This window comes from Mauremys mutica, chromosome 6 (genome assembly GCF_020497125.1).
Source record: "Mauremys mutica isolate MM-2020 ecotype Southern chromosome 6, ASM2049712v1, whole genome shotgun sequence".
NCBI lineage: Eukaryota > Metazoa > Chordata > Testudines > Geoemydidae > Mauremys > Mauremys mutica.
In genome coordinates this window covers 100,213,440-100,227,549 of record NC_059077.1, presented here as the reverse complement: position 1 = coordinate 100,227,549, position 14,110 = coordinate 100,213,440, and the positions used below count along the sequence as shown (strand labels likewise).

The 14,110-nt window shown below is 40.2% G+C and overlaps 1 protein-coding gene across 6 annotated transcripts in view; it reads left to right on the top strand.

The window, feature by feature from the left end:
* The window catches only part of ADAMTSL1 (ADAMTS like 1), a 654,406-nt gene that overhangs the window by 411,983 nt on the left and 228,313 nt on the right, over window positions 1-14,110 (top strand). For all 6 annotated transcript variants that reach the window (XM_045021716.1, XM_045021715.1, XM_045021714.1 and 3 more), the window contains one exon: window positions 8,069-8,196. In XM_045021716.1, the coding sequence (XP_044877651.1) occupies window positions 8,069-8,196 (128 nt within the window). The remainder of the gene's footprint in view (window positions 1-8,068; window positions 8,197-14,110) is intronic.

Below are 14,110 nucleotides of genomic sequence, written 5' to 3'. Positions count from 1 at the left end.
AGCAGATCGAGGGATGTGATCGTTCCCTTCTATTCAGCATTGGTGAGGCCTCATCTGGAGTACTGAGTCCAGTTTTGGGCCCCACACTACAAGAAGGATGTGGAAAAATTGGAAAGAGTCCAGCGGAGGGCAACAAAAATGTTTCAGGGGCTGGAGCACATGATTTATGAGGAGAGGCTGAGGGAACTGGGATGGTTTAGTCTGCAGAAGAGAAGAATGAGGGAGTATTTGATAGCTGCTTTCTACTACCTGAAAGTGGGTTCCAAAGAGGATGGATCTAGACTGTTCTCAGTGGTACCAGATGACAGAACAAGGAGTAATGGTCTCAAATTACAGTGCGGGAGGTTTAGGTTGGATATTAGGAAAATCTTTTTCACTAGGAAGGTGGTGAAGCACTGGAATGGGTTACCTAGGGAGGTGGTGGAATTTCCTTCCTTAAAGGTTTTTAAGGTCAGGCTTGACAAAGCCCTGGCTGGGATGATTTAGTTGGGGATTGGTCCTACTTTGAGTAGGGGGTTGGACTAGATGACCTCCTAAGGTCCCTTCCAACCCTGATATTCTGTGATTCCTTCCATGGTACTTCCCAGAAAACTAAGTGCTTTCAGAAGTTTATGTAGTTTTCTAAGCAGCAACATCCTTTTGATTAGGCAATATACAGTAAATCATACCTCCTCTAACAGAGTGGTTGTCATGAAACAACCCCACGTGTGGGCTGCTAACAACAACAGTGGACAGCTAACTGTTTACTTTTGAAATTAAAACTTCTGTGCAAGCAAAACTCCCTTTGTATTCAGTAGCTTTGTATTTGCAAGGAGCCGAAAATCAAGCTCTTACAGTTTGTACGACTCCTTTGAAAGTTGGCAGGCTGGCAACTCTGAAGGCTTCTATTTAGCCTTAAAAGAGAAACAGTAGGGGGAACAGAAATTCAAACAACCCCACACCACCTCCCCATCCTTCCATCCTGACCTGAAGAAAGCACCTCTGGGGTAAGACGCTAGTTCAGTCTTCACACCCATTCAGTCCTTGTAACTCCACTGAGTTTGCCATCAGAGGGTCACCCGTTGTGGTGGTGTTGGTTTCCATGAAATGGGCATGTGTCCATTAGAAGCTGGACTGAGACCACTAATGCATTTCACAGAAGAGCCTGGTGATTCTTGATAACCACTAGGCTCCCTGCTGTGATGAGATATGCAGAATGGTAACACATATTTTGGTACAGCTGATGTACCTCAATATTGTGGTACTGTATCAGACAGTGTACAACTCTTTTTGTCCTTAAATATATTAAGCATGTGCTCTGGTCACTGGAAACACTGTTAGAGTATTTGATTCATGAGATTTCCAGAGATAATAGCCCAGAAAGTTCCAACAGCTAGTCAGAAATGCCTTAGCAGCTAACTTTTTGTACGACAGTAATCAATATTAATTCAACTGGCTGTGAAGTTATCTTCTAGCTTTGCCTTCTGTCAAAAAACAGAGATTTCCAAGCAATTTCCTAGCTGAGCTTTAATGAAGCTGTCACCTTGGATGGAACACAAGAAAGATGCACAATATTTTGCAAGTGAAAATTTGTAAAACAGTGGGGAAGTTTTTTAATTTTTGATTCCTTACAAAAGGATGAGGTCACTTATCCTGTCTCCTAACATAATGCACCTAGATAAGCCCTGAGTGCAGTTACTTCTTTACACACTAGAGACAGAATCATTATACTGTAGCAAATGCCTGCCTTGTCAGACATACCTGGAGAATAAGAAACACCAACAATTGCAAAAGAGAAAGGATACATAGCCTGGCAGAAACCCACGTAGGGATATAACTGTGTGTGTCGGGAGGGAGGGAGGGCTTTATATAGAGAAAATATTCTTTTCTGTTACTGGCTTCATTTCTGCAGTAGCAAAAGACAAGTTTGGGCAATGGCCTCAGAAGAGCCTTGCGTCCTGTCACTGACAGTGGGGCTGTGATAAGAACCAGATGATCTGAATTTCCTAACCAAAACCAGCAGCAGTTGTCATCTGGGAAATAGCTGTGACTCAGATTCCACATCAGCATCCTCATCCGTCAATGGGTTAATGGCATTTTCAATGGGTTGTGTTACTGGTTCATCTCTAGAACTCGCTGGCTGCTTGGAGGATATGACTCCAGCTGCAATTTACTGGAGGAGGAGAAGGAAAATCTGGAACTGGTGGAGGAATTAAACTTATGTGATCTACCTTTGTTTGTGGTGGTCTCTGTGTGACACGGGCAAATGGTTGGTTTCAATAGGGAGACTCCCATTTCAAACAGAATTTTTAATTGAATTCCAGTATGTGAACACATCATTTATTTTTTTAGGGACGGACTTCTTTTATAGAGCTTAGAATATTAATTGAGGTCTTGCTCCCCATCCCATTCTCCCATCACACACTGAAGAAACATGGTTCTCTCACCATGGACACAGCTCCTGTTTGGTCAGGCTGGCTGCTGTAACTCAAGGGGTGTGACATTTGAGTTGTATCACATACTACTCCAAATGGTTTAAGTGACTACTGCGTGCTGTGTATTAGGGGAGGGAAGACCTGTTGTTCTGCAAATAACATGAAAACGTGAAGACTGTGTAATAAACAGTCCTTCAAGGCTGATTGTTAAACAATGAAGATGGGGTTTTCTGAGAAGCCTAAGGGAGACCCTGGGGTAGCTCATGGCACCCAGCTCCCACTGAGTTTATTGTGATTTGGGTGCCTAACTCCCTTAGATTCCTTTGAAAAACTCAGTCTATTTATCTGCTAGGCAAAGGTTTTGTATAGCTCTATAGTTTAAAACCTGATTCTCCTTTGTAAGGCTCTGGGACCATGTGCCCTGTGCATTCACCACTCTTTCTGTATGTGCCTGATTCTTCCAGCTTTCATAATCACTAGTGATGGGGATTTCTCTGACTCCTTAAAGAATTTTTCAGTTTTCACTTTCCTTTCTTCTGGTGGGGGTCTGTTGCTATGTCACATGGTAGTTACAGGATCAGTCCTAGGTGAAATGTATGTTAAGGCAATGAGGTACAAGGAAAGATCTGTTTTCAGTTATTCCTGGCCGATTTTTAATGCTTGTCATTTGTAACCACTGTTGGGAATTTCTCGCATGAGGTGATATTTCTGCAGTTGATATCTCAGATGTTGGGGCAAATATAACAAATAATTGAAATGACTGTAGACAAATCAGTAGATGGCTAAAAGGGAGATCAAACTGAGTCCTGATTATGACTGCCAGTGTGAGGAAAACCCTCCTGATCTCAATGGAAACATACAATGAGCCATGCTCAGAGTCTGCATCCTGGGAAATTGGCATTTGGTGCTGTTTAGAGAAACATCAACCTGAAGGAAAGCAACCAGCAGCTTATAAAGGCTTTTCTACGAAGGAAATAAGTGTTAGTTGAAGGGAGCTTCAAATGGTGGCAGAATTTCTCAGCTGCTCTGGCGTGGGATAGTCCTGCTTCTTCTCATTTGCTAAAGAATTCTATGGTAATGGTTGAAATATTACAAAAGTGTATAGAAGCATAACTAGAGTGTTCTGGCCTAATAATGTAGAGGATTTTTTTTAATATGCATTCTTCAGTTTAGTCAAATCTGCTTTCTAGAGTCATTGGCTATGTGGGACTGAAATTATTTTCCTTGGGGTATAAGTTTTTGCCTTAAATCTGTACTGTACAGTAAATCCTTAAGTTTTAATGTCATAAACCAAAAAAGAAAATAGATTCAACTGGATTAAACTACTTGTATGTTTATATTCCAGGCTCTTCAAATTTGCAATAAACAAACGATTTTAGATTTGAAATAGCTTGGATTTGTTTCTCAAATACACAGTTCAGAGGAGGGAAATTCACTTTACTTTCTTTAACATTAAACATGGATTGAGTTGAAAATGAACTATGTTTATTCCAGTTGTTGAAAGAAAACTTGGAACCTGTTCCAACTTGAGATCACATGCTTTCTGGGAATATATAGGTCTTATAACAAATCTTGGAATGCAAATAACTGGCACATGACTCTCTTCTGGGTGGGTGTGCAATTTATTTCAGAGAAATGTGGACCCTTCGCATGTCTAGTTGGGCTGCTTGTAACTTGTGATGAGGTAAGAGTCCTCAGTTATGTGGCTTCACCTTGCAACCCTGTTTAGCTGCTCTTCAGAGTGGACTTGATACCAATGCTGAATAATTAGCACATGTATCTGTATGCAATTTGATGATATTTATTTGTTTGAAAAATAGAAACAAGCAGCACACATTTTTGTTTTATGAAGCTGGTAGGCAGATAGCTGCCAGTTGAAATAACTTCAGTGAACTGGCATCAAGCTATTCTTATCTCACATGTAAAGGCTAAAACGATTGCATAGAGGGGATGGAATGCATCTGGGAATCTATTGCATGTGTGATCTTTTGCAGCTGGGGGGTAGATTGGCTATAGTCAAGAGTTTAATCCCTTATCATACTCATTTTAATTGCTGCCTTTATTCCTAGCAATAATAGGGTTGATTCACAATTAAGACGAGCTGCATTTTCATAAAGATGAAAAAGAGAGGATAGAATTTAGTGTGACTAATCAGTATAATACACACAATGGTTGGATCCAGTGTTCTCTCACTAAATTAATTGAGTCTGTTTTTTACAGCTGGTGGATCCAAAGCAAAACAACATAGTACTGCATGGTCACGGTGGTTAAAACATGATTCAGTTACCCATCTAAATTAGAACCTGCTCTTCAGAAAGCTGCATCTGGCGAAGAAAGTGCTGCACCTGTTTAAGACACATTTCTAGTATCCTTGCCATGTAGCAGAGTTGAAATGGAGATTGGCCACATCCTCAAAACCACCACACAATTTGGCATGACAGGCAACCTCAGCATGGGAGAGGTCCGGGAATGGAGTAGTAGAGTCACAATTGAGGTGCTTTAGTAGAGCTGCATGAGAAAAGCTTGCCCACCGTATACCTCTGGCTCAAGCCAATGATCCCTCAGTCATTAGATTCACTTGCATATCTCTTTAAGAAGATCCAAACAAAGTCATTTACTCATCACATCCTCTTTTTCACTCCACCTTGAAATTGTGCTGGGGCCTGCTTGCAGCCTGTTATTTTAAAGTCTGATCCCAAGTCCACTAAACATCATGGGAGTTTTTGCATTGACTTCAGTGGGCTTTGAAAGGGGTGTACCAGGAGGATCTGGCATCATGAGTATCATGTCAAGTGGATAGAGGTTGCTTCAGAACTGAAAAGGCGAATATATCCAGCTCTCTTTACTTGGGGGGGTGGGCCTCTACACACATGTATATTTCAAAATCTATACTCGAATTTAAAAAAAACCAAACTGTTATGCCTCTAAGGGTACATGAGCAATAGCGTCAGGAATGCAGCACCAGTGCCATTGCAAGGGTCCAGTGGACAGTGGTGTTATATGTCTTGTCCATCAGCCCTGCACCTTAGCCCTGCCACTTCCTTTCAAATCAAACAGCTGTATTCAATGCTGCTGCCAGAAAGTAACAACTTGCTTTTTCACCCATGCGGCCCATATATATGTGACTCATTTTCCAAGACTGGGCTTGGACTATGTAAGATAAAAAAACAAGTACAGAGACGCAGAAGAAAAATTGGCTTGATCACTGCCCTGAAAATCTTATTTTTTCTTAACAGTTGCCAATTTATGGCCTGGCTCTGATCTCACGCTGGTTTAAGACCATTGACTTCCACAGAGTAACCGCACATTCACACCAGTGTCAGTGAAAGTAGAATCAGGCCTTTGGAGTGAATATAACAATATGATTTGATTATCACTTCAACCTGTGCAGTCTAAGTATTTTTACATGAACTAAATTGTTAGTCAAGTGCAGTTTCCATATACCTCACCCATGTAACTGGGGGCAAAATTGGGCCTTCAAAACATAAGCAATTTTTTTTAATTATAAATATTTACTTGTTACTTTTTTTCAGAAAAGGGCTCTTCAGAAGGCATCAGAGAATTAGAAAACATCTATCCTCTGTTAATTGATTTAGCCCTTTGGTGCCTTTAGAGATTGCATATTAACTGTGTTCCTAGAGAAGCCACACCTGAATTGCCATATGGATATTTGTGGCAATAAAACTAAAAGGAATGCCTTGAAAAAAGGTGTAATGCTTTCATATGTGCTCTGCAGCACAGCATGCATAGGATTAATCAATTATTTCACAAAGTGTAAGCTACCTATAACTTTTCTTAACACATGTCAAAGTAATAAGGGGTCTTATTGTAAGACACTTGTAGCAACAACTTCTTAAAGGAAAACAAATGCAGAAACCACTATGTAACAAATAGAATAAAGTAGGAAGAATAGAGACCCATCAAATAAAGTGAACTCATACTGTATATACGGGGGAGTTTAATAGTGTACTGATCATTGGGAAAATCAGACATTTCTGTAATGTTAATCTATTTAATATCATGAATTAACACAGGCGTAGGAACACACACGAACAGAGTACCAAATTCATCTCTGTGTAAATGGGTGCAACCAGGGCTGCCCGGGGGCAAATGAGGCAATTTGCTCCAGGCCTCGGACCCCACAGGGGCCCCCATGAGAATATAATATTCTGTAGTTTTGCAACTTTTTTTTATGGAAGGGGCCCCTGAAATTGCTTTGCCCCAGGCCCCCTGAATCCTCTGGGCGGCTGTGAGTGCAACTCCAGTGAAGGCAGTCTGCTTTGTCTCTTTTCTACAGTTTTCATTTCCCCCTTATTTAGTTGTTAAGGACATACAATGTACCACTAAGTCATGGCAAATTGTTTGTACTCGAGTAACTAATATGAGGGGGGTTACGCTACCAAAGTTAAGCCTCAGCATTCCTATGTGATCTAGATGTGTCCAGATGCTTGAGCAGATCCAGCTGACCTCAGTGTTGGCGCACTGTATAAAAGTGCTGTCTTCTCTTCAGCCAGCCTTGTTGCTGGGTGCTTGCCCTGTATAATATGTGACTGTGAGAACATTTGCTACAGCACACCCTGTAGGATTAGAAAATTCCCTTTTTAGAACATTCCCTCAGTATTAATAGTTAGGATAAATAATAAACTCTTGGTTCCTGCATTACAAATACAAACAATGGTACCTTTACACTGAATAACACATTTCTCACACTGTAAGTCCCAGTTGGTTAACAGTTTTAAAGACTGAGGGCAGCAGGCATAATGCCCAACTCAGTAGATATTGAGGGTTTGAATTTGGATCTAGGTCTAGGGCTGTGATATGTTCTAAGTCTGTTCTGAATAGACATATATGTAACTGTTCACCGCCCCAGATCAGTCAATGCTTTCTCTTCTGCCTGTGAATAACACTAGAGTCTTTGCCAGGGTTCAGATTTCATTACAAAAGTTGTACATAGCTCTGTTTATGATGGTAAAGTGATTTCTATGTTGATCTGTCTCTGCTTCCGAGAAGAAACACAGGTTCCCAGACTACTATACCGGTGGTTAGATGCTTAAGATTGTCCACTGCAAAAGTTTTCCCCCTATTTTTGTTCATTCCTCTAGTCTGTTCTAAATACAATTAAAATGCAGCATTCTTTAGGGATGGCCCAAAGTGCAATGAGCCAGTTTTTCCAATGAGTTCTTTAGTTGGCCTCCATTTGTACACACATACTTGACAAGCCCAATCACCTGCACAGATTATGGAATTTCTCCTCGAAAAACCAATTGTCCAAATGGGATTTTTTTCTTGTGCAGCAAAAATACTCATATGAACAACCCCGTATGACAGCCCCCTTCTCCACAAGCACAGAAAATGCCTGATCTCACTGCTGTATAAAATGCTCTTTCATATTAATCCTCCCTTGTCTCGAGGCTGCGATGGAATGTGAACGCTAAAAGGATGAAATTAGGTACCCTAAATAGCCATCTACTGCGAACACCACATTAATGCCCAGCAGTCAGGAATTTCAGCAAAACATCTTTCTGCAGGGTCTGCTAAGACCTGCACATATCTGAGGTGCAGAAAGACTAAGTGAATTACAATAAGATTGATTTAAAACAAGTTTTTCTTCACTAATCTCCTGGGTTATGTTGTTGTTTTTTTCCCTCTTCTAGAGTTCCAGAACAGCTCGGTCTGAAGAAGACCGAGATACACTGTGGGATGCCTGGGGTTCATGGAGTGAATGTTCACGCACTTGTGGAGGAGGGGCTTCCTATTCACTCAGACGCTGCCTGAGCAGCAAGTAAGTAGATAAATGCTTTTATCTTAGCGGTGGGAGAACTCAACACCCTGACATATGTCACCACATAAAGAGCAGTGGATGTGTTGGATGGTGCTGAAATTTTAGCCTCAGTGGAAGAAGGTTGCTTTTTTTTAATTCAGGCAACCAGCCAGCAGGTTTGATAGTCCACTATACCATGTAAAATGTGAAACCCATAGAGGAACAAAAGTTTTCTGCACAGTTTTACCTAAGCATACTGTACCTTGCCAGCTATTGAAAAGTGAAACTCCCATTCACCATCTGTGTTTGAGTGTAATCCTTTTCACACCCACATACTGGACTGAAGCTAATTCTCCATGTTTAGCACCCTAGAACCTTTAGCCGCATAGAGATTTTAAATGCGTCACATAGACACAAAATAATATATTGGGTTGTATAAGTGAGAATGATAACAGCTCTACAGAGTGGATCTGCTGCTATTTAGGTCCTTGTGCTTAAATAAGGAGAAGGAAGAAGGCAGAGTCAGAGAGTGTCTATGGAATCAACTCATAAATCAGTTCCATTGGTCTTTAATACAGTAGGTTTTCACTGCCCCATTCACATAGAATCAATTCTTCCTGCCTGATGAAACCAGATGGGAGCTTGTATCCAATCAGAGATTAATCTCCATATTTTTAATGTGGAATGCAGGGGGTTATTATGTGCACAACTTCTGCTAGCCGGTAACAATAAATTGTAAACAGTAAAATTTGACCTTGAACTAGCACTGTCATAAATGTAGAACTTTTTTTCCTTTTTTTCTCGTTTGTATGCAGCTCCAAATTTAAAAAGTGTTAAATGATTAATTTTTGTGCTCTGGCAAGCATTTTACAATTTAAAAAAAAAAGCCAGTGGGGTGTAAGGGAGGGAGGAAAGAAACACACCCTAACATTGGAGATTTTGAAATAAACCTAAATACATGACAGTTGAAAATCTGGCAAGACTATATGAAGAAATACCTGAGGGTGTATGTGTGGGACAGTTCATTGCTTGATACATTTGATCACATTACAGAAATGTATATGCTATACAGAATTGTACAACAAATAAAATTAAAAGGAGGAAGCTACAATTTTTTATACAAATTAAAAATGGACAAGTTAGCTCAATGTTGTGGAACAAACCAACCCACAAAGCAAACCTAAAGATTTCTTCTCCTGTGAGAAATGTTCATGGTATGTGATGGCTCCCATAACAGTAAGGGAAAACAGATAGGGAGCCCATCTTTTCAGTTCTGAAGCTATGCAAAGAATACTTGCTCCATTTCTAAATGAAATGCAGCTGACTAACTGAAATCAATTTCTTTCCAACCTGCAGTTGCCAATGTTCTGATTAGTATCACAGTGTTCCTGCCGTTCGTTAGGTTCAGTACTGTTTTGTTGTTAAACCTTTGTGGCAATTGTGCAAGCATGAAGTGTTAGCTTGAAATTCTGTTTTCAGATCCCCATGGAAGATCCTAACTCTGACATTCTGATGCTCTTACATTCAGCACACTCCAATTAATGTCAGTGTTTGCATAAGTCAATAAAATAACATAATAGGTATGTAGGACATAATTCTCCTCTCTGAGCTGCATGGTTTATCTCCAAACTAATATTCTGTGCAGAGCTACTTTTGATACCAGTGGGATATAAATACATGTACTATAGGAGGAGCAGAATATTGGAGTTGAGATCTGGTGTAAGGTTTTTGGTCATTAAGTAAGAGATAATTAATTAGTAATGCCGCCAATTCCTTTTGAAAATGTGGTTTTAAATATAATGGCTAAATTCTGGTCTCAGTTATATGGTTACAACCCTTAGTGAAGGCAATGGGGCTTGCACATGTGTAAATGAGAGAAGAGTTTGGCCAAATATATATTATATTACTGCATATTGCATGAGCAGAAAAGAGAGGGAAAATAATATCCACAAAAACAAAAGGGCTTTGCTGTACTGCTTCTAACAGTTCTTACAAATGCAAAGGAGAAATCATGAGAGAAGCTGCATGTACAGTACATTTAAGATGTGGGACCCAGTTGTGTGATCCTTATTTGCATTTGGTCCAGTGGACAGCCCATTAGGCTGCAAGTCAGGGGAGCTGTGTTCTAATCTTGGCTCTGCGACTTTTGGGCAAGTCACTTTGCCTCTCTGTGTCTGTTTCCTCTCCCACACATTCAGGCTTGTCCTTTAGACTCTAAATTCTTCAGGGTTGGAACTGTCATACAGTGCATGGATGCACAGTGCATAGCACAAGGGGTCCTGATCTCATTTGGGGACTATAGGAACTATTGTAATACCAATAATAAAATACCTAAATTAGGAACACAGGCATTGTCAGACTGGTACAGACCCGAGGTCCCTCCAGTCCAGTATACTGTCTTTGATAGTGGCCAGCTCCAGATGCCTCAGATGAAGGTTAGGAACTCCCACATGTGATTTAGTCTGCTCCATGAAGATGTTGTCCTAATCCATAGTAGTTAGATGGATTTAAATCCTGAAGCATTAATCCATTCAAATATTCTTTGTTAGCATTAATTTTTATAACTTTGGATATTTGTGTTATCTGTATAACTGTCTAATACCTCTTCGAATCTTACTAAGTTATTTGCCTCAACGATGCCCTGTAGCAGTGAGTTCCACAGTCTAATTTTATATGGAGTGAAAGAGTAGGTCCTTTTTTTTTTTTAGTTTTGAATTTGCTATCTTTTCAGTTTCATTGAATGTCCCCTTATTCTTGTGTTGGGAGACGGAGAACAGAAGTGCCCAATCTGCCTTCTCTATACTGTGACTTTCCATTTGATTAGTAGTTTTATCATAAAAAAAAAGACATCACAATATTAAAATCCGTGAGCTATGGAGAAGGGATGACACATTCTCTAGATCTCGTTCTTGAGGCTTAAGGGAAAGGGGATAGGTGAGGCACTCTGTATGCTAACAAAAACCACAAAGTACTTAAATTGCAGTATGGTGGCACAAGGCAGTATCAGCAATGGAGGCCTGATGTAGGGAGATTCCGCACTCCCTGGCGCTGTGGGGATGATCTTCATGCAGTATCTCTACAGGTTTCCTTGAGAGGGGGGATTAAGATTATGCTGCAACATGGCAGCCCTGGGAATGTCCAGTGGGTCCCCACATTACATGCATCCACTGATCCAAAATTCTCAGGTATGGGAGAGCAGCAGGTCACATCTGGCTACTGCTTCCTATGCCTTGTAGTAGCAGCCATGGCACTGCTTTCACACAGAGGAAATTTGTATTAGCTGCTAAATACTGTGTTTATGGGAGCCCTAGAAATACATAGATAGACCAGATAGAAAAGCCCTTATACATGGGCTTGGCTCCATTCCTCAGGATCTAGCCTTTATTTATTGCCCACTATAGGAACTGAAGCTATTTCAACACCCAACTGGAATGAAAATAACATTATATCCTTCAGCTTTGTGACTGATAGAATACGTGTACATTGCAATCAAGTAAAGAATATTCCCAGCATGTGTGTTGATGCAAGTAGATTTGCACAGAAAAATAGGTGGCTGAGAACTCCTTGTATACTTCATATCTATTTTGAGTCCAGCTTTCACTGGAAATATTTTACAATTGCAAAGAGCTGTCACATCAATTCTGTTAATCTAAATTCACCCCACCCTAATCCTATAAATACACAGAGAGCTCTGGAATTATACTTTGCATGTTAACAAGCATTGCCATAATATTAAAATTGTTCTACTGCTTCTGGTCTTGGCTGGAAGGTAAATGTGATTTTTTCCCCCCTATAATCTTCCAGATTCTTCATGAAGTCATAATAAGGAAGGAAGGAGGAGACATCAGGAAAGCAGAAACTCACGGGACTATAGGAATGATTTTAGGAGATAATAGGTTAATTGAAAATCCAGAGTATTTACTTAGAATTCCTAGCCATTATTGTTGCTGCTGTTTCCGGCAGAAGGATGAAACATGGCTGTGTGAATGTAAAGCAGAATGCTTAGTGGAATGTGAAATCCCATGGACACTGACCTGCTGAATCCGAGTTTAAGGGTCAAAATCCATTATCATCATTCTTTCTTCTAGGAAATCCTGTATAAACTGCTTAACAGGATGGAGGTTTTCTTGACATTAGATGGGTGATATATGTGAGGTAGGGAAAGAAAGTAAACATTAACATCTTCCTGCCAAGCTCTCCTCAGCAATAACAGCAATGGGGGTGAGAAAGGGAGGGAATCCACACGAGTGAGTCACAATCCTAGCATTGTTTTGCGTCTTCATGCCTGTCCAGTCACTTGTTTGAATTCATTTTTTCCTAATTAAGTACCTCCCTTCCTTCCTGATGGTGACTTCTCCTTGGTAATATGTCCAAACCACAAATCCAGCTGCACCAGGCCCACTGGTTTTGCTAATTGAAATGGTCTCTGAATTCATCTGGCGTTGGGAAGCAGTCCCATCCCACTCTTTTTTCACTAGCTGTTACAAACGGTGCAAGGTATCCATTGAGCCAGAGTGGCAGATGCACATCACTCAGAGGGCTTGAAGCTAGTGACGTAGTGAGTTGGATTTTAGGGAAGCGCTCAGCATTCCTATTATTACATATGGCAGAGTGGATCCAATGGCTCTGCTAAGTTAGAATCATCCTTGGTTCTACTCCAGCTAGATTCAGTTACTCAGTATAGTAGCCATTGATAGACACCCTTTCTTTGTGGAGTGAGAGAGGATAAATGACGTACTTTTATGATGCCTGTATCCTGTGTAACATTTTTCCAGGACAGTGTCTAGTTGTGGATTTGTTCCACCAGACACTAGATGTCATCTCTTCTTGATGCTGCAGATTATCAATTAAGGAATTAAAATAACCCAACCTCATATAGACCTGTGATTCTGAAACTGCTGTGTGTATGGTGCACTCATGTGGTGCACTGGCTGCTTTAAAATGCAATATCAGAACAAGAATCCATTATAACACTGATTAACATTATGAAGATGGTACACCAAGTACTTGTGAGTTTGAGATATGTTATGCTACGTCTTGTTTAAGAACTGCTGCAATATACCCTTGGTTCTAAGGTCCATAGCATAGTCTACTATCACATTATTAACCTTGGTGCTCCAGCACTTTTTCCAAGCCTCAGTTCAGAATAACTGTTGAGGTCTACGCTCCTGATTTGTGGATGCAATCATGGACTTAGCTGTCTCAGTAATGTCAATTGCCAGAGCACCTGCAAAAATGTAGGCCTAGCTAACACTGGGCTAGAAATGTAGTCACATAAAGCTGGTGGATATTATTGATGTAAAGAATAATAATAATAATCACAAGGTGGGATGGTAATGATGATGGTCATCTCTGAGGTGCCCTTGTATAGCTTTACAATATGAGACTACACGTTGGGTCATATACAATGGGTGTATTTGCATATTTTCAGCATGAAACAAATAGCGTAAAAACCAAATGACAAATTGAAGATAGACAGGTTTATCTGTAATATCTTAACACAGATCACCACAGATTGTAAGAATTCTTTTATTGTAGTGTAAAGGAAACCTTAGGTTTAGGAAGATCTAATCCGTGTCCTTCCAGTATAGCTGAGATGGGTAGGGTTTTTTCTCTCTGTCCCAAGACTCTATGTACAAAACTTATTTAGTAGAGAATGAAAAAATTTCTTTAGAAATAAAATTTCTATATATTTTTTTTAAAAACCCACCTATAAAATTCTAAGAACATAAGAAGTTCTGTATTAGATCAGAGAGTGGTCCAGTACCCTATTGCTGACAGAGGCTAGTAACATGCTTCAGAGGAGTGTGCACACTTGCAGTACTGCCCCCAGGGAAGTCTCCTTCTCCTTCCCCCAACTAGTTAGAGAAGCATGAGGATTTATTGCCTTTCCACAATTCCTTATCATTTTAATGTTTACTGTTATAACTCTGGA